This window comes from Lineus longissimus, chromosome 17 (genome assembly GCF_910592395.1).
Source record: "Lineus longissimus chromosome 17, tnLinLong1.2, whole genome shotgun sequence".
Lineage (NCBI taxonomy): Eukaryota > Metazoa > Nemertea > Pilidiophora > Heteronemertea > Lineidae > Lineus > Lineus longissimus.
The window spans coordinates 13,510,691-13,531,415 of NC_088324.1; the positions used below are offsets into that span (position 1 = coordinate 13,510,691).

The 20,725-nt window shown below is 41.5% G+C and overlaps 1 protein-coding gene across 1 annotated transcript in view; it reads left to right on the top strand.

The window, feature by feature from the left end:
• LOC135501854 (protein crumbs-like) overlaps window positions 1–20,725 on the top strand; it is a 35,969-nt gene that overhangs the window by 11,507 nt on the left and 3,737 nt on the right. The window contains exons 11-31 of the mRNA XM_064794233.1: window positions 962–1,300; window positions 4,859–5,170; window positions 5,616–5,759; window positions 6,228–6,420; window positions 9,113–9,227; window positions 9,413–9,629; window positions 9,954–11,003; window positions 11,112–11,681; window positions 12,027–12,171; window positions 13,193–13,305; window positions 13,615–14,386; window positions 17,246–17,372; window positions 17,592–17,666; window positions 17,852–18,008; window positions 18,151–18,261; window positions 18,373–18,504; window positions 18,667–18,900; window positions 19,060–19,167; window positions 19,304–19,531; window positions 20,009–20,283; window positions 20,460–20,532. Coding sequence (XP_064650303.1) covers window positions 962–1,300; window positions 4,859–5,170; window positions 5,616–5,759; window positions 6,228–6,420; window positions 9,113–9,227; window positions 9,413–9,629; window positions 9,954–11,003; window positions 11,112–11,681; window positions 12,027–12,171; window positions 13,193–13,305; window positions 13,615–14,386; window positions 17,246–17,372; window positions 17,592–17,666; window positions 17,852–18,008; window positions 18,151–18,261; window positions 18,373–18,504; window positions 18,667–18,900; window positions 19,060–19,167; window positions 19,304–19,531; window positions 20,009–20,283; window positions 20,460–20,532 — 5,490 coding nt within the window. The remainder of the gene's footprint in view (window positions 1–961; window positions 1,301–4,858; window positions 5,171–5,615; window positions 5,760–6,227; window positions 6,421–9,112; window positions 9,228–9,412; window positions 9,630–9,953; window positions 11,004–11,111; window positions 11,682–12,026; window positions 12,172–13,192; window positions 13,306–13,614; window positions 14,387–17,245; window positions 17,373–17,591; window positions 17,667–17,851; window positions 18,009–18,150; window positions 18,262–18,372; window positions 18,505–18,666; window positions 18,901–19,059; window positions 19,168–19,303; window positions 19,532–20,008; window positions 20,284–20,459; window positions 20,533–20,725) is intronic.

The window sequence follows — 20,725 nt, forward strand, 5'->3', positions numbered from 1 at the left end:
TCTCATTGTATTGTGTGTCGGAAGTTTATTCAACTAATTGATCGCACTCTCATTATAAAACCCTGTTGTATAACAAAAATTAATATTTCAAGATGTCCACATTAATGCTTAGCTCTTAGACCTCTGTATGCACTATTACTGCGCTGCAGAATACTGTCAACTGTTTATTAATGGGTTGACCAATAGGCACCCACTTTTCTCGAAAACAAACAACTCCGAAGACTCCCACTCTTGAAATTGACATTCTCTTTGTTTTGAGAGTTCTTATTGCTTTAGAATTTCAAGTTCAAACCAAAATGATGATGTGTCAAGTCTTAAAGGAAGGGTAGATCGAGTTATCGCTGGGGTCGTCCCACTCAGTGGAGTCTCTTCAATTTCACAGAATATTGAAACCATTCATACTTGTACGCGGAAGGTATTAATCATTGAATCAACATGACCCAGTCCCTAACTGTGCATTAATCGTCACATGAAGACCACCACTCCTGCCATAGTTCCTCTTTCTGGTGAGGCATCACAAATATGCATCCTCAATTAGACATCTAGGCCTATTGTAGTGTCAATCTTTGTGAATCAGAAATAAAGGTAATGCATAATATGCCCTTTAGAGGCCTCTATGTATGTAAACATCTAGGCCTATTGTATCCTTGACCCTGCTCAATCAGGCATACCCTTTGATGTCACCAATACAGGTAAAAATTCCACAGATTGTCACCTGTTGAGAGTCTCTTTGTGTGCCCCATACCACAGAATTCTATTGTGCGTGTTAGTCATTGGCTATATTAGGAGTTGGGCGGCATTCCCGAGACGATACACAGTGTGCTATTGGAAATCAGACTGATTGGATCGCTTGCTCTGCTGTACAGGCAAAGCATGCGGAACGTTTCTAAAACATGTGGATTATTTTAGTTCTTTTCATATTTGGTGAGTTAAATTTTTGTTATTTTTGCTTGAATTTCAGGTACACATTGTGAGGTCAATATCGATGATTGTCTGTCAGCGCCATGCTGGAACGGAGGGGCTTGTATTGATGGTATAAATGGATATACTTGTAACTGCACGTCCGAGTATATGGGGACAAATTGTACAGAAAAATACAACGCATGTTCCTTTGCGCCGTGCATGAATGGGGCGACTTGTCACACCACCATCGGACAACGTGACCACAACTGCACGTGCATTCTCGGATATGATGGCAAAAATTGCAAGAATAATATCGATGATTGCATGAATGTGACGTGTCCGTATAGCAATGTGTGTTACGATGGTGTAAACAACTATACTTGTGCATGTCCGACAGGTAATGTATATTTTTTGCTTGATACATTGGCCTAAATCTGTCGTGGCTTTAAGGTCTTGTGATGCATTCTGGGGGTTGGGAACTCCTTCACTTGAATCATCTATGATATATAAGGTTACTGTACCGTTTTATAGTCTTCTGATGATGTCATATTAATTGAATCGGAAAGTACAAGTAAGGTATCGTTATCGTTTTATGGGCTTGTAGAATATATGCTCAAGAAATGACGTATGGGGTTATCTGTGGGTCAGGTTCGTACATTAATGGGATGTTCCACTGCATTCTTGATCCTTGTAAATCAGCGCTATAATCTAACTATGATTGCCACGTTTGTTCGAACAATAGTTACTTTCTTCAGACTTTGCACTCTTTCTGTATATATTCGTTGGATCCTTGTTGATATGTATCACATAATATCAAGAATGCATCCGGTTCAAATCAGCTTTCGATTTGCTGCCAATGTTTTGTTATATTTTCAAAGCGTGCCTAGTCACAATATAAAAAATTCAAAAAATATACATAATACACATTAGCCTGGTACATCTATTGTACATAATCTGTATACACACACAGGTTTGCAATTCACAGGTTAGATATTTTCTGATATAAGCTGCGCTTACACCACGAAATATTGGTGGACCAATTGCACTTACACCACCACATTGCTGCGACAAATTGGTTCGGCAATCCATTGCCGATACAAATTGCCGAGCGAATTTGTCCCACCAAGCTTGATGGTCCAAATTCGCCCGGCTTGTTAAAAGCTCGGCTTTGTCGTGGTGTAAGCGCAAATGGATCGGCAATTAGCTAGTTAGATGGTTCGGCTCCAGGCGGCGCTTTCGAAATGGCGCTTTCTGCCAAGGCTTTCCGCGTTCTGCTTATTGTTTGCGCGCCATCTGTAGCCGGATTTTATAACTAGCTGCAGCGCTGGTGTAAGCGCTTGGTGGATTTTCGATGGTGCGGCATTGGTTCCCGAACCAAGATGGTGGTCCATTTTCAGGTGGTGTAAGTGCGGCTATATTTTCATGTGACAAAATACAGCTGTGATATATGCAAGGCATGCTATTCTATTACGCATCATTAATTCGTAGATTTGTGGTGGCCCTACAATATGAAAATTGCAAGATATTATCAAAATTGTACAAAATAGGATACTAACTTGCCTTTTCACCAGGCACTTGGCATGCGATCATGAGAGATTGTAAGTAATTAATGTCTAATGAACCAAGTCTGTCTGACCATTTCTGCTGGGTTGACAAGCTTATCATAAATCTATGCCCTTTTAAAAATCTGCCTGAATGTTTCAATCCAATGCTTGCAATGGATTGACACATTATTACGCCTTGCTGAGGTCAGGTCATTGAATTTCCTCGGTCATAGCTGGCCTTATAATCTTTGATCTTAAAAAACAATGTGGGAAACTTTATCATGTACCGAAACAGCTTATTTTAAACTTCGAAACACCAAAGTCACAAGTGAAAGTGAAATAGTCAACAATTAACAAGAGTATTTAAGATTTTGTGAAGTAGTTGAAATAGTCTTTGTTTCATTTTGTTGAAGAGGTCTGCAGCCTACTTTTTAGCGTGAGAAGGTCTCTCAATAAACATTCGTTCTTAGCAAGAAAAAACCTGAAAGTTGTTGGTGCTAATCAGCAAAATTGAGTCATGGACAGAAAAACGTAGACACCACCCTCCAGCTCTCCTGGCTACAGTCTCGAGATCCCTGGGTCGGATATACATTGGAAACCTTATGCCCCCCCCCCACTGAGAACTATTCTCTGTGTGTGTGTTGTCACTGAGTGAGGGTTGTTTGTCAGTTGAGGGGGCTGTGGGAGGCAATTGAGTCCTTATCTTCACTTGCCTGTGGTTTCCCTGATGCATATGGCGTACCTGCCCTGCCAGTCCTCATGTATCAAGTGCAGCCTGTCAGTCATCAGTGGCATTCCATTGATACTTGAGGATATCAATATTGTATATATTGCATGTATTTGGCATGAATAATGCTTACACTCTCATGTACAGCTGCCGATGGCGTCAGGCTTCTGCAGGTTTCCACTTGCTGGTGTAACAGTCTTGAATATCTCCCTGAAAGAAATGTCTGTCCCTATTGTATGGAGACAGAATAAGATGTGGTTCAGGAGAGACTGATGGCCTCCAAAACTGTGACGTCTCTCTTTCAAGCTGTACTCAGTGTCTCTCTTCATTTTGGAGATGATGTGATGACTCATCTTTGAGCCTAAAACGAAAGACAGATTGTATTCGCACAGTTTGAACCCGCCCAAATTGATAGTCAGCTCATGTTCTTGTTAAATATCACTAAATTGGTCTAGTTATCAGTGATACGTACTGTGGTGGGGAATTCATTGGGGCTGCGTGTCGGACAAAAGAGCATGAGTCACAACCAGTGGCATCTTCTAGTGAGCAGAAGACGGAAGTTCAACAAGTGCGTGGTGGTTCTTTTGAAATGTCCGGGATTCCATTGATTGATACTCAATATTGCAGTAGGTCTACTCTATTTATGGACACCTATGGATCTGCCAAATAGGGGTGTTCTGTTTACAAAGGTCAAATTGAAATGTGAGGACCCATTCCGGACCAAGAAATCGGGTGTCCATAATGGAGAGGGTGTCCTGTGTGTGAAGATGTATGTTGTGCATGCTGTATAAACACATCGTAAAACGTGTGAGGGCCAATTCGTACATTGTAAAGGCAGAGTCTCAACATTCCAGTTTTCATTCACGAGGCCATCAAGGCCTCCATTCCATAATGGTGAAGGGCCCTCAGTGATGTGTTGCTGACTTGAACCTGAAGCATGTTCGTCATTTGCAGTACGATTTATATCTTTGAGACGTCCTGTATTACAATTTTTTTCAGCATTTAGTCTTGCCTTCAGTCATGTCATTGTTCATGAAATCTTGTGAAATATTTGTACCGACCTATATATCAAAATCCTCCCCCGGCAGTAGACTGGTTATTTATCTTGTGGCATGGCAACGTAACTGTGAAACATGGTGTGAAGATTTGAACACGCCATTGACACTTTTTGAACATAGCTTATTGAGTATAAGGAAAAATCTCATGTTCTAATGATTCATCAAGTCTATCGATTGATACATCAGTAATCACAAGACATGTGTTTTCATTGTTTAACGATCATGAAACATGATATGCGTGATCAGAAATACATTGAAAGACATAGGCCAGGCTGGGCGCTGGTATGACCTGGAGAATTTCTCTTTCAGGTCTTTAGAATTGAGACTCGTTAGGCAGCAGAGATAGGTTCTGGCAATGGTGAAATCTAATTTTGGGAGAAGTTTCATCCCCTCATGCTAAAAACTTGAGATAAATAGTGAAATAAATCTGCTGTGCTCCAGTGTACCCCAAATGGATGACAAAAAAACTTGTAAGGAGAGGTGTGAAAGGAAAAGTTGCTTGTGTTAATGTTGTTGCCAAAGTCCGATGTTATATCATTTGAGTTGATTGGTAGCCCCAATGATGGTCTGTAAACATATCTTTCCTCTACTCATTGTATAGTATTTCTTCACTCATATCGTTCCAGGTTTTGCTGGAGTCAACTGTACAGACAATATCAACGAATGTGCCGCGAAGCCGTGTAAAAATGGCGGCGAGTGCAAGGACGGCATCGGGAACTACACGTGCGTGTGTCCACAAAGAACAGTCGACTTGACAGAGTATGGTGGATCTAGATACGTAGTCGGTTATAATGGCACCAACTGTGAGAATACTATCGATGCATGTGATCTTGAAATATGCCTGAATGGAAATACTTGTGTATTGGCCCAAAGTCCTTTATATTATCGGTGTCAATGTGATAATGCTACTGCTATTCTTGCGGGATACGTATTTACAGGTGAGTTTTTAAAGCTGATGCAGTAATAGTCAGGGCTTCAGCTGTAGCTGAATGAGAGGTAGAGGGGGTGGGTGCACGGCCAATTTCATTTCTACAACGAGGTGATTCCCACTAAAGTTGGCCAATTACGTCATCAGTTACATGTAACACTTTCATCATCACTTGTATGTTAGTGTAATTGTGAAAACGAATTGGCATCCATGAAAATGTCAAGTCGTTGGTTTTGTCTCATGTTTTTTCCGGAGTAGGAGCCTTACGTCATTTCAACTCTGTCGGAGGTAACCTGCTATTTGATGTGACAACTTCGAGAAATGACTCCCAGTAGGGAGTTGCTCTGCTACTCTATCGTATCATCCATAGACACCAGAAAACATGATGCTGGCAACTGATCTAGATCATGAAGATTAACCATCCTCTGTGTTATATCTAGTGCTTCTTATTACAGGTTTCAACTGTGAGGTAATGATGAGCTACTGTGATATGAAACCCGCAACTGGCACATTACCGAAGTGTAAGAATGGGGGGACCTGCGCACCTAGTTTTAGTGGTATTGGAGGCATCAACTGCACTTGTGCATCAGGATTTACAGGTGTGTATGATACACTACATTCCCAGGAAACCTTTGGGACCAGAACTATTTTAAAAAGGTTAGGAGGTGTCAAAATACCCAAAATGACATGGATCGGAAGTCAAATGATAACAGTACGGTAGATAATGGAAGGTGACCTTTCCAATGAATGTCAGGCTAATGACAGTTGGGGGTAATTGTTCTTGCACCTGGAATGAGATGGTGTCATAAATCCAAAAGAACTTTTTTGGAACCCCTGTGTTAAACATTTCGGGAGTAAATATTCCTTCATCAAGTCTCAATCAAATGACGAGGCAATTTAAGGATTCCAGCTTGCCCAAGGTCACAAACAATTTGTAACGAGACAGTATCAACCGCTATTTACGCTATTTGCGTAAGTCTGACAACTTTCTACACTCTGCCACCCTCAAATTATCTAACTAAACATTACAAATGAAAACAAGTCAACTTCATTCTTCTAATTTATAGGTCCAACTTGTGAAATCGACATTGATGAATGTGCATCCAATCCATGCCAGTATAATGGGAAGTGTACTGATAAGGTGAACGGCTATGTGTGTGAATGCTTGCCGGGTCTCAATGGTACTAACTGTGAGATCAACATCGATGAGTGCCTGTCTAATCCGTGTCAACATGGATCGTGTTTGGACAAGATAAACAGGTGAGGTTCAAATGCTCGGCGGCAACCATGAGTAATTCATGACATATTTTACACCACAGTTGCAAATTTAAGTTAAATTTTCAGTACTAACTAGCCTTTAAGAAACTCAAATTTTGTCATCACAACTTCCAAAAATATCCACACCAACACCGATCAGCAGTTCGAGGTCACTTCCATTCAGTGCTTCCATCTGTTATCAAAGCTAATCACTAAAAGCTAACAAGCTTTGTTTATATTTTGACAACACAACTCGCACACACTTTCCTATCGATTATTTTTTCATCTTCCGTCACACGGTACAATCAGTGTCACACTGGACCTGAGGTATTATTACACGGCACCCTTGATCCAAAAACAGAAATCCCAGTTTCATTTCCTTACATGTCTCCAACTTGGATTAATTTCACAAAGTAGCTTTCCTGTCCTAACGTGCTCCTATTTCCTCAGTGAGCTCTACCGCCTGGGTATCCATTTGAACAAGACGTAAGTCCCTGCTACCTGTGTCCTTGGTGTAAACTGATGTGACCTGTCAAATTGTAAAGCTATGTTGCTTGCTTGATGGAAGGTTTTGCCAGAAAAAGTGTATTTTCATGTTCAGACTGAAAAGAAGTTTCTCACTCTGTTTAATTATTGCTTCTTTTGCAATGTCCATTAGAGAACTTGCACACCACTTTGACTCCCTCTTCGAGGTGATTTTATTCATCAGTGATCAGGCCGGTCCTCCCTGTGAACTTGGTCATGAAAACGACTTGGCGGCCTTGAATTTGTTGGGGACGTCTAACTTGTCCCAATGCAGAATGAGTCCCAACAGTTTAACTCTTTGATGAGGTGTGCCATGCTTGTCCGAAAACGACTTCAAGTTTACGTCAGTAGGGGTAGGAGTAGTGCGTACCCTCTCTATTATTTGACCCTATCTGTGAATTAGTGAATATTTCATGTATTTGCCTCGTATGTCACTTGTATTTTGTGTCTCATGTTTCAGTACGCTGCTGTCCCAATCGTACCTATTAGAACCAGTCAATATGACTGACTTCTGTCTCTGTCTTAAACAATTTCCTGTAGAAGGGTAGGATTCTCTGAGGTTATTGCATGATCCATTGAACAGAGGTTGAAATAACAGAGCTGTCAGCCTCCAGTGGTTAAACCTGTACTGCTGCCTTGCTTTTGGGGTGAGGGCTATAGGCCGACTTTGGAATGAAGAAAAAGAAAAGGGTGCGATCCAAATGATAGCGAAGTCAGAATGATAAAGGCCAGGATATGGAAGTGGGCTGTAGATTTATGCAGTGGATGAGTCCGATGAATGTTGCCTCCAGGGCCTGATTACGTGTCGGTTGACGTCCTGATATAATTGAGGAAAGATGAAAACAGAGACATTCTCTGACTGAGTGTTTGTTTGTGACCTAGTTTCCTTCTACGTTACATTCGAAAGCACACAGAAGCGCAATGGCAGTTCGGATCATTTTCAACCCCTGCAAATCATGCAAAACTAACCATCTTTTCTCCTTCCTATTGTTATGTTTCCTTTGATTAACCCTTTGAGCAATACTGATGAGTGAATTAAGCATTGGGCATGTTCTGCTGAAATCTGTTTAGTTCATTCCATCACTGGTCCTACGTATGAAGGGGGCCTGCAAGATTATAATTACTTAGGGTGTGGACTCGTCAATGCCTTTGTTCAGCCCCTTTTCATAGCTATTTGAGGGACACAAGCAGTGAAAATAAACTCTTCATCAGACTGGGCGTAGTCTTTGTGATAGTACGTAGAACCAGTGTCTTATCTTTTGATCCTTTCTCCAAATAATGGCATGCTTCCGTCTCTATCTCCTTTCCCTGTTGACGTTTCTACACAAGTTCATATTAGACACGCAAGAGTTTCTGTTCAGTTTAATACACCTGGCACTCGATCTCGAAAAGTAAACTCTCATGGTCATGTTGAAACGTGTTAAAAAGATGTAGAATTACCCAAAATTTCATTTGTTTGAAATTCTTCAGATTTTCACTTTCTAAACAAAATGAGATACCCCTATCAGACTGCCATTGTATATTCACTGATCTGTACTTGTTCTTGAAAAAGGAAACATATCATTCTTTTCTTTCCTCTCTATATTTGCTTATGATGTTCCTTCTCTTACTCGTCTTCTCTACTATTCTACTGCATACTGCAACCGCCAGATTCAGGAAAAGTTTCTAAAAAGTAGAGATATTCATGCTTTTGATTTTGGCGATAAAGATATTTCCACGGAGCTTATGAAGATTTGACGTTTGCAGTATGTATTTGCTGTCTCTTGACTACTGTTGACCCAAGGTCTTAAAGATGTCGCTCGTAAAGAATGCATTCCTTGTGAAATGAGCATGGATGGCACATACATGATGCATGTTTTGGAGTTCATTGCTGGGCTTTGACGCCCTATTTGACAGGTTGCATGTTATAATTCATTTGATTTTCAGTTGGGTTCAAGATTCTGAAGCATTCTTTAAGTTATATGTGTTTCTCATTTATTTAGACAAAGGCCTCGGGCCTACTGCCCTAAAGTTTTGGAGAGGTAAATTACTTTAAAGAAACAATATCTTAGGCCAGCCAGCCTGACTCTCATCATGAGATGTCAACATTTTGACTATTTGTGAAGAAAGACCATGAATTCTGATTGTTATTTATCTCATATCTCAAGTTTTCCATGTTGTTTATTTTCAGTTACGAATGCAATTGTACAGACACTGGCTTCAATGGTACACACTGTGAGTTGAACATCGATGATTGTGTGGGCAGCCCTTGCCAGAATGGAGGAGTTTGTAACGATCTCATCAAGGTACTGTATTGTTTTATGATCTCTACATTTGCTCAAGTTGCTCAATCATCTATTGATTTCAAGATTTTAATCAATTGATGATTGAGCTACTGAGAATAGGTATTGAACACACAATGTTCGAATCGGACCCCTTTACAAACGAATGCTCCTGGACCTGTTGTCTCATCTTCTCCATACTCTTTCAGGATTATAACTGTTCCTGTTTTGCTGGTTACGCTGGCAAGAACTGTGAAACTGACATAGACGAATGCCTGTCGACCCCTTGTCAATACAACGGTACCTGCCTCCAGAAGTCTAACCAGACCTTGTACAATCAAGTCCCCAAACTCCCAGGATTTGAGGCTGCGTTCAACTATTCAACTGCTGATGGCTATGTATGTCAATGTCTTCCTGGATTTAAAGGTCAGTACTTTGTACAAATCTGTGATTATAAAATCAAATTGGTCCAATTCTCAAAATAATTTGGTTTCCAAATCATTCATCAAGTGTCCACTCAAGTTTCTCTGATACTTAAAGCACCCCCATCTTGAAGCAGCAAGAGCTCTCATGTCCTTGTTAAAGGCCTCCCTTACACAATTCACGGTCTGAATTCTTTCTTGGCATCTTGATATTTTCTATCTAAAAGGAAAGCCTTTGGTGTTTTCTGAGCATTTTCAGACATAGAGCAGCCAGGTCTGAAGGAACAGTGATAATATTAAATTTCTTCTATTTTCTGTCATTTTGCAGGTGTTGAATGTGAAATCAACATAGATGAATGTGACCCAGACCCCTGTGTCAATGGCAACTGTACGGATGGCTACAACAAGTATACCTGCAACTGTCTCCCTGGATACCGAGGCGTCAACTGTAGCATCGACATCGATGAATGTTCTGAACCTGCCGACCCGTGCCAGTTTGGCAGTACCTGCACGCAAAAAGTTGCCGATTATGATTGTGCTTGTCCGAGTGAGTTTCAGGGGAAGAAATATGGAGGGAAGAATTGTACGACGGAGTTGACAGGTTGTGTGAATAACGGATGTAAAAATGGTGCGGCGTGTGTCCCGTTCTTGGTCAATGAGGCTCAAGGTGTTCATAATTATACATGTACCTGTACAGTGGGATGGGCTGGTCATTATTGTGATGTCACAACTGTTGCTTCGTTCAACGGCACAACACATTGGCCTGTGTTGAACAAGAACCAAGATTCTGCGAGTGTTGAGATAGGTTTTAGGACGACGTTACAAAATGGCATCCTTGCTTTCAGCGGTGACCCGAAAAATATTTCGGATAGTTTCTACACCCTAGAACTCTCTCAAATGAAAGTTACGCTGAGCTATAAAATGCCAGGGAAAGAAAAGGAGCAGATTATAATAGACACTGCTGTAAATGATGCAGCGTGGCACCATGTGAAACTTGTTATTCTGAACACATCCTTGTCTTTGACTTTGGAAAATTGTGGTGTAACGAACTGTACAGAAGAAAGGGCACTCACAGCACCACTTGTGTTGGGTGGGACGACGTCATTAGGTCAGATAGCTGCACCAGATCTCAAAACATTCAGCCAGATCTCTTCCTCTGTGTCTAACTTCATCGGCTGTACCCGCGATATCATTGTGGATAGTACAAAATTGGTGCCATCTGAGTATGTTGCAAAGGTGGATCATCTGATTGAGGGTTGTCCCAGAACGGAAGTGTGCATCCCCGACCCTTGCAACGCCCGTGGAGACTGTATTGATGAGTGGATTGAACCAAGGTGTAGCTGTCGCCGCCCTTATTTCGGAGTGAAATGTGAAAATGGTAAGTTCAATCCAGGTCACTTTTATATTCTGTGTGTTTGACCTTCTTGGTTTTGATTCTAGGAGGTTGCCTAGCATTTGTTTGAATTCAAACCTCATCTATTTTCAGTTCTTCCGGCTTCGACCTTTGGCCTCGGTCAGAAAAAGAGCTTTGCATGGTTCGTCATCGCCCAAGACAAGGCAAAACTCATGGAAATCCACACAGAAATTTCGTTGTTCATTCGAACGCGTAACACTGCTGGTTTTGTCATTTATGTTGGTGGTGATACTTCTGCAACAAACGTCAACACATTCATCTCTTTGGAGATAGTCAGCGGTAAGATATCCGTCCGAACAAAACTTGCTGCAGACGTTGAGGTTACCAATGGGAACAGATACGTCAGCGATGGCCAGCAGTATAAATTAGATTTGACACGCGATGGCTGCCAGTTGACTGTGACCCTGCAATTCGGCTCAGCTGCAGCTTTTAAAGACATTGATATGACGCTCTCAAAGTGCACCAGCACGCAGGTGTTAACGGTCAAGAATGTCTACATGGGTAGCCTGCCTGGTTGGACCACATCACGGCGGAGGAAACGTGCAGTTGATATAAATGGCTCCAGTTCGCAGACACCATTTGTTGGAACTCTCCAAGATGCCCGTCTTGGCACCTACTCTCTGCAGCTCTTTCCACCTTCCGGTAAGTTTCTATAATTCTTGTTGTAGAAAAACTCATTGTGGTGCCTTAAAAAAAACCCAAATAAAGACTGTGAATTTCTGAATGAGCCCCATATATAATTTCTTCGTGTAGAAAAGTACAAAGTAATAAAACATAATTGAAGATATTCCTTCTGAAATCTTCATGCAATGAACACTGAAAGTCTTTTGGAATAAAGCTCATTGTCCTCATCTTAGGATGGGTAATTTCCATTGAATATGACCTCTGTAATCAGGACATCTCTCTCTTTTAAGCACCATGGGTAAAATAGAGAGGTTCTGCTGTTTTGTCTTCTTAATATATACATGTATATCCCATCCTCTGCAGGAACTGGTCAGACTCCCTCGGTGATCGCAGCGGCCAGAAAGACGAACATCGCAGAAGGCGAGAAGACAGAAGATATGTGTAAACTCCTTAGCAACCCTTGCGAGTACAATGGCACTTGTCAGAACATGTTCTACAATGATTACAAGTAAGAAATGCACAATGCATGATTTCACCTTTCAAGATTCTGATAAGGAGTTGGCACTGACTTACAGATAATCGTTTCTAAGGCCCAGTTAATATCGTGTTCACGTTCATGTAACGTGTCACTTTTTACTTGTTGTCATTCATGACAAGAGGAGTGAAAAAGTAATTTCCAAAGAGCGGGCTACAGACAATTCTGGTGTGAATGATAGTGGTAAACATTGAAAAAAACTTTAGTGTTTTTGGACATGAAACAGTCATTTATAATGGACACTTCTGCTTATTCAGTAAACTGTAATTTGTTGGACGGTATCCAGTGGCATGATTAAATACCTATCGCCTTACCTGGCATACCTTCAGAGGTCAAGATAGACCCTCCACTTGTGTACCAATGCATTGAAATAGGTCGTCCCATTACGAAGTGTTGGGGACGAGATAACTTGAATTGGTTTTTGAGACAGTTGAGTGAACAGCATTTCACATTCCTGTCTTTGAATGGGTGTGCATGGTATGTTCAGTGTCTTAATTGTGTGGTTTTAGAACTGGACTGAACTGGACTTTTAGGACTGTGCTTCGGATAACCCGTTAGCCAACATTGCCATGTTCTGGCTGGATATACCATTCTTCTTGGTTTTAACTCAGATGTGTTTTCATCTTTTGAGGTTAGTTGATGTAGAGCCACCTTATTTGTAAACTTAGAACTTGAATTGAAAAGCCTTTTTGCATATCACTTTCGCTTTCAAAATCTTGAACATCAGGTTATGGTGTACATCACTACTAGTCAATGTCATCACCAACTATATTCCTGTCATTCTGCCCTCAGTTAGACTTGAAGTATCCCTATACGAGTCCTCGATTCACTTGCCATTTGGTTTTATTTTCACGTTATTCAAAATAAGTCTCTCAAGTTCTGGATTATGTTCATTGAGTGGCAAACTCAGCTGTTTTGTGTCAAAAGTTTTGCCCAACAGCTATTAACTCTAGACTTCATTGCATAATCCAATTCTTCAAATTTTGTCTTTCAGTTGTACGTGCGTAACTGGTTATACCGGGAAGAACTGCAGTAACATCGACTACTGTCTCTACTCAACCTGTCCAGGGGGTGCCTCCTGTCGCGATAAACCAAATGGATATGAATGTAAGTGGATGATTTGAGGAGTTAAATTTGAAATATTAGGTTGAACTCAGCAGATTACAGATTCAGCAGTCTGAGCTTCCTTGTATCTGGTAACGTAAAGTTACTCTCTGGAGAACCATTTTCCTTGGACTGAAATGTGGCAGTTGTGAAGCGTGAAATCATGCAGCTTTTGAGACTGTTTATGAAATGACAGAACATTCAGAAGTAACCACTGTTTAGCTACAATGTGACTTCATGACATAATGAGAAGTTACTCCGCTTAAGTGTGAGGTCACCAAACTGTTACCGTCTCTATGTCTTATATTTCAGGTATATCCCCAGCCACATTTAACGGTGAATCCTCACAGATAGACTACAATCTCACACTGAACGCTACCGATATGGTCTTGGAGTCGATATCTCTTAAAGTACGAACACGCAAAACGAGTGGTATAATCCTGGATACCACAGATGGAAAATTCCGCCTGTCCCTCAACAATGGGAAAGTGAAGTTTGAGATGAAGGGGCCTACAGGGCAGACCGGGAGTGCCCAGTATATTCTTAAGTCCAAACAAACCGTCAATGATGGCTCTTACCATAACATTACCATCAAAATAATTGCGACGAGTATAGATCTTGATGTTGATAGCACAATTGCGACAAAAACTGGAGAGAACTATACTGTTTCTATACCGAATGGTTACAGCGGTTTGAGTGTTGGGGGTGTCTCCGCGAGCGCTCCTTTTAAAGGTTGCTTAGATGATGTCAACGTTAACGGTTACAATCTTCCAGTATTTAAGGATGCGGAACTAGTAAACGATACAAGATTGGATAAGTTTTCGGCCCAGGTGATTAAGAATATTACAATTGGCTGTGAGGGGGATCCAGTTTGTGCCACTAATGATTGTAAAAACAACGCCACTTGTCAGGATATTTGGAATGACTATACGTGCAAGTGCGTGTTGGGATTCAATGGGACGAAGTGCGAGAATAATATCCCGGACTGTCCGAAGAGTAACTGCAGTCAGCCAGGAACGAAACGTTGCGTTGATGGCATCAACAGTTTCTCTTGTGATTGTAAACCAGGATACAGAGGAACGTGGTGAGTGATTTTCTTCTCTTATGGGGAGAGGGATAAATGATTCTGTCAATGATGAAAATTCCATACAACTTTCAAAAAAGATTGCTGGAGTCGTTACTGGATAAGATGTTTTGTCATCCAAATTGCTGGCCTAGAAATAACAAATGCTGGCCGCACCTGTTTCTTGAATTGTTTACCTCCAAAATTCGGTTTTGAGAATGAACAACCTCAAAGAAATTTGGAAGACCAAAGAGTGCAGGTAGTTCTGTTATGGGCCTTCAGTTTTTATAGTTCGAGCCCTTAAATTGAGAATCACTTCTCTATGGAAGTATATAGATACTTGTGGATTAAAAAATGCGATATAAAATCTGCTGGAGTGGAATTTCATGTTGATTGAATGGGTTAAACGATTGAGTGATTGGCTGAAATTCCTGTGTAATATAATGATGCAGTGGCCTGTTTTGCTTGACCTGGGGAATTGCACCTTTACGTCTGCCAGTATACATTTGTGCTAATACTGATAACAATGCATTATCAACATTCTCTTCTGTTTTGTGACAGTGACTGTTCTTTTCTTGGTCAAATGTAACATGTAGTTCCTTTCACTATAATACAGAATCAATAAACTGCTTGAACTGTCCTGATTTTTAACCACAGTCCTTGCCTGGCTATAGTCTAGACTAGGGAAATGATGTATGATATGAGCTGATAACCATAAATATCTAGCTGATAACCATAAAATTCACCCTGGTTGTGGCTCTCATGACCAGAGGGGGTCAGCTGCTGAGCATGACGTCTGAAATCATTGTTAACTACAATTAGTGCTTATCCAGGCATTACTGATAATCTTATACGATAAATTTATACGATCTGTGCTGGTGGCATTTCTGCCCCGGACCAAGAGTATCACAATGATTTTCAGCCGAAGATAAAACCAAAGTCGAATAGTTTGGAGTTTTTGTTGCTCACCAGCCTAATTAAAAATTTAGGCAGGTAAAGGATGCAATGATAAAAAAAGAATATCGATGACCGGAACCAAACTATTCAAATCAGCCACTCCTTCTCAGTCATTAGTGGCACGTTTGTAAACAACAGCCGTCTGTCATCAAATTGTGGAAATGTGTAAAATTGAGGATGAGCATGAATGAATGAAAATCAATGGCAATGCTCATTGTCTCTGCATCTCCGGTCACATGCTCATGGCAATCGGCCCTTGTAAAATCAATGTTTTCATAGAATCTGTGTGAGCTATTGTTTTTGAATCTGATTATGGCTCCTTCGCTTTTTGTTTACTTTGGTAACAGCTGTTAATGATGGCCAAATACAACTGATTTTCTGGTTTAATTTATCAGCGCGATCATCTTCCGTCCGCGAAGTTCAGCTCAGTTTGATATTTCTGTCCATTAGATGAACTCGTCCTGACAGCACTGTTCTTCAGCTTTGCTATCCCAGTCTTGCAAGAAGCCTCACGTTTCCAAAGAAATATTATTCCTGTCACTTGTCTCGTAACAACTTCATTCAGTTGATTGATTCAAAATTAGCTCCATAGGCCTAGAAACAACTAATTTGCCTCCTTTGCCTCCACCATCTGTGCCCATTTCATGTGTACGTTATCATGTTATTGTACTGCTTTCATCAAGTTCACGGCATTGTCAACTCTTCTGTCTCAAGGGCTTGTTAATTCTCAGGGAATTTTATTGCGCGCAAGCTGTGAATGCTCTGTCGGTGATTGATGGGCATTTGGAGTCTTAGTTTTATACCATTTGGCAAGTTCACATTTCTCAGAGATTGCTGCCCACAGGATTTAGAAGTATAGCTTTCGTTGACTCTCATCAGCTCTCAGACCTTTGAAGATCTCCCACCTATTGATAATTTTGTTCAGAGGACCTGGGACTTTTGGATCTAAGTTCAGTTTACTTGACCAGGCAGCTTGTTTCTGGGGCATCATTGCCTGTTGGAATCACATATTTTACGTTGTTAGAAGACGCTATAAAAAGAGAATAATGTTGAGCATGAGCGTTATCGCAACGATTGTGATTATTCTATGCGTGTTTGGAGCGATTGTGGTGGTCATGTACTGCTCTCGTCACACATCATGATGATGGCGTATTGAGTGGCCAAACAAGACTTAAGTGGCATGCCATGTAGGACAAGATATAGCTTGTGATTGTAGTTTAGGTTTTCAAAATGGATAAACAGAATGTTTGGATTATTATCTTCTGTTACTATATTAGCAGGTGAGGCTCTATCTGAATGTTGAGACAATGCGACCACTGAGTTCACGGTGGCTCCTGTGCTTCTTTCATCAATTTATAAACTTGTGTCATGACTCTTACGAAAAGTTTGAATGCAAACTCGATTTGATCGTACTTTTCATGCCTGACGTGCCTGACATGATTAGTGAGTGTCCTTTCCAGTGGGAGGAATTCTACTGGATACGAGGACAAACTTGTTCAAAGAACACTTCAGACAACTGTGACAATTTGACCTTCCATCACTAAAAACAGGACAGTCCATCTGAGATCTGTCAAAAAGTAAGAAAACTATTTCTTACCTGTTTTCGGTCACTAATTCTTGTCACCGGTATTTAGATGATATGAGCAGAGTCATATCAGTCCCGGTGTGGCGGGGATAGTAGTCCTAGGGCTGATAGTCTGTGTAACAATAGCCCGCATTGCTAAATGTTTTGGTTAGGGTTAGCGGTACATCATGCTGCTTAATTGGTCAAATACAATGCTACCGGACTATGACTCCAGGGGGACTATATCCGCTGTCACACCGGTATTATGGCCAGAGAACCTGTATCAGCCAGAGGGCAAATGTCACCCCGTCTTTCAGTGGTACAAATTCTTATGTCGTCCTCTCCTTTTATCTTTCCAGGTGTGAGACTGATATCGACGAATGTGCCGTTGACCCTTGCATAAATAACGGTACTTGCACTGACAAGATCAACGATTTTAGTTGCAACTGTACGGCAAACTTTACCGGGAAGACATGTGATGTTCCGGTAGGTGTCCTCAAAATTTCGCTGGTTTGCTGGTATTCTGCAAGGATTGTTGTGAACCCAGCCTCAGTGACTGATGTTGTCTCTGGTAATAGGCTGTCCATAATTCGTTTCATATTATCTAACCTATAAATGTGGCTCCTGATCCCTTGGTCTTGTCTTAAAAATAAATAGCATAACATTGTTTGTCGGTAAATAATGTAATCTTGGGTCTTTTTTCAGATTGGCCGCTCCTGTAAAGAAAATCCATGTGTGAATGGGTCCTGTACAGATGTCAATGTCACAACGTCAGCCGGGGTAAGCAATTCCACTTTCCTTCCTGGAGAAGTGGTGCAGTATGCATGAGAGTCATAGTCAGTGAGAGAATATATGTCATATACTCATATGTTTTGATATGGAGGCTGCCTCCTTCCGATTCCTTCAGAGTTTCTTCTTCAGACGACCCAGCCCCTGGATTGCATCTTGTTTTTATGATATTTCAGAAAGAGTATTCCAGCTTCAACTGTTCATGTTACCCAGGGTACGAGGGCAGGGTGTGCGATACCCTCATCAACTACTGCAAGGTGGATCCGTGCAAGAACAAGGCAGTATGCAAGAATGACTACATCAAGTATGACTGGAGCTGTCAATGTGTACCGGGTAAGTTAACTGCTGTTTTCATTCTGTAGTGGGGTAGAGACTGGAAACAAGACCAATCCGTGTGTCACCTTGTGTGCATGGATGGGATGTGTAAAGCCCCCTGTAGCATTCCGTTAATATATCTTTCTTCCTCTGCTTCTAGGTTATGAGGGTAAAGACTGTGGGACTGAGACCAATGAGTGTGCCCCCAAACCCTGCCTACATGGGACATGTAAAGACCTCTTCAATGACTACAACTGTACCTGTGAGCAAGGTGAGTCTGACTTAGGTTTAAATATCCCATTCACGTCTATCTTAACTTGTGAAATGTCGCAGAAGGTCAGAAAAGTCTTGCACCAAGATTAAGCATGGAATTATCTTTCAGGTTGGGAAGGGAAGAACTGCTCTACAGATATAAAGGAGTGTAGCCAAGTGCCCCCGATCTGTCAGAATAGCGGGAAGTGTATAGAACAGGCGGGAAGTTACAATTGTGACTGTGCTGGTACTGGCTATAGTGGTAAGTTGTTGATGTGGCGATTTCGTATTTGAGGACATGAGCTAAACGTTGAGATCACCTCTTAAAATCTTAGCTAGTTCCAAAGAAGAGGGCCACTTAAAATGTTGTCTTTATAAGCTGTACCTGAAATAGCTCTGATGAGAAATTATTCTTCCACTTCAGGAAATAACTGTCAAAGTGAGATTGACGAATGCGGCTTCAATCAACCAATTTGTCAGAACAGCGCCACCTGTAAGAACGAGCCTCTCGGTTCCTACACCTGTTCCTGTACCCTCGGATACAAAGACAAGAACTGTAGCACAGCGAATTGTAGTGCTGTTAATTGTCAGAACAGCGGTAACTGCTCGGTAAAGACTGATGGCCAGTGGATGTGCCAATGCCCAAAATTCTATGAAGGTAAGTTGTTTACTGCTGCTTTATAGCACATTCTTCTGACCAAGCTTGGTCTGTGTCAAAGTACTTAACTGCAACTATTATAGCCCCCCCCCAGTTGCTCAATTGATGTTGAAAGTAAATTGGTGCACATCACTTATGTTACCTCTTTCTACCCTACAGGAAACCTCTGTCAGACAAAGGGACCCTGTGCTGATGCTCCATGCAATAATTCTGCCGTCTGCTCCCAGGATATTGCAACAATGAACTACACATGTCAGTGCACAAAAGGTGGGTACTCCGTCTATTATGCAGATAGTCTTGAGGAGAATCTGACAACAAATGTCAGAAGAGCGCAGAAGATAAAAACAACTTGTCTTTGGTCTCAAGCCACTGCAATCGCTAACGGTCTCTTTCTCATTCTCAGGCTGGCAAGGCACTAACTGCGACCAAGACATCAACGAATGTGACGCCAACCCCTGCAAGAACGGAAACTGTACCAACTTTGACGGCGGCTATAACTGTACCTGTAACCCAGGTTACGAGGGCTTCAACTGCAGCGTTGACATCAACGAGTGCGCAGACAAGCCATGTAAGAATGGTGGCGTATGCAGTGACCAAGTTAACAAGTACCAGTGTAATTGTGCCGGAACAGGTGAGTACAGCACTCCAACATTCAAAGACCCAATTGTGAAATCTATTCCAATACTTGACACTGTCATATCACTTTTTACCTTGGGCAAGACACTTTTCTTTGATTGCGACATTGTTTGGATGAGACGTAAAACCAAGATTTCATCTTCTTCTTCTTCTTTAGGCACTTGGTTGTCCGTCTGTTGACGTATTAAAACCAAGGTTGCTGTCAGGGCAAGGAAAAGACATGATCCATGTGAGAAAGCATGAGAATTTTTGATGGACTCTGTCTCCCTGGGCAAAGCTGGAGTCACTCGACTAAAGTTTCGACCTGAATCGGTCCTCACTCTCAAGAGTGCACACACTTGCAAAAGCCAGCAGGAAAGAAGAGCATTGTGTACCCTGCGTACTGGAGTATGTCCAACCAACCTGCTGGTTCAGGTTTTCCACAATATCCGCTTCAACATTGAAACAATTTTCCCTCATTTCTCCTCTCCAGGTTTCGAGGGCATCAACTGCACAGTGAACATCGACGAATGCACGGTAAACCAACCTTGTCTGAATGGCGGAACTTGTAAAGACACCATTGGATCATATACATGTACTTGTCTCGATCCATATGTCGGCAAGACTTGCCATTCCGAGAATCCGTGTAACAAAACCATTTGTCAAAATGGCGGCACCTGTGGATATAACATCAGTGAGGCTGATCAAAAAGCTGTGGGATTCTGCACCTGCCTTAGCGGTTTCAGCGGAGCCATCTGCGAGAAAGCAGTAAGTTTCATATTCATTTCATTCTCAATGGAAAAAGAATAGTTGAGCTGTGAGACTTCTTCGTGGCCGGCCAGTTGAGTACTTTGCTCATAACTACACAGATATCCGACCTTTTAACAGACATTGTCTGCTGGTCTAACGTGTTACTAATAGCTGGACATTTCTCTTCTTTGCAGGCCAGTTCACAGCTCAATCTCGTCATCATCATAGCCCCAATAGCAGCGCTAGTGGTTCTCATTATTCTAATAGGTAGGTTACTTTTTGTTCAACTCTGAATGACAAATGCTATTAAAAGAGAGGGGGCCATGTCAGGTAGGTCGAATTGTATAAAAAAAGTGTCAGTTGATACAGCTGGTGGCCTTCCATCCTGGCAGCCCTATTCAGTATGGGAGATTTCTCTACCTATTTTCTCTTTTTCTCGCACTATGTCTAAAGATATCCA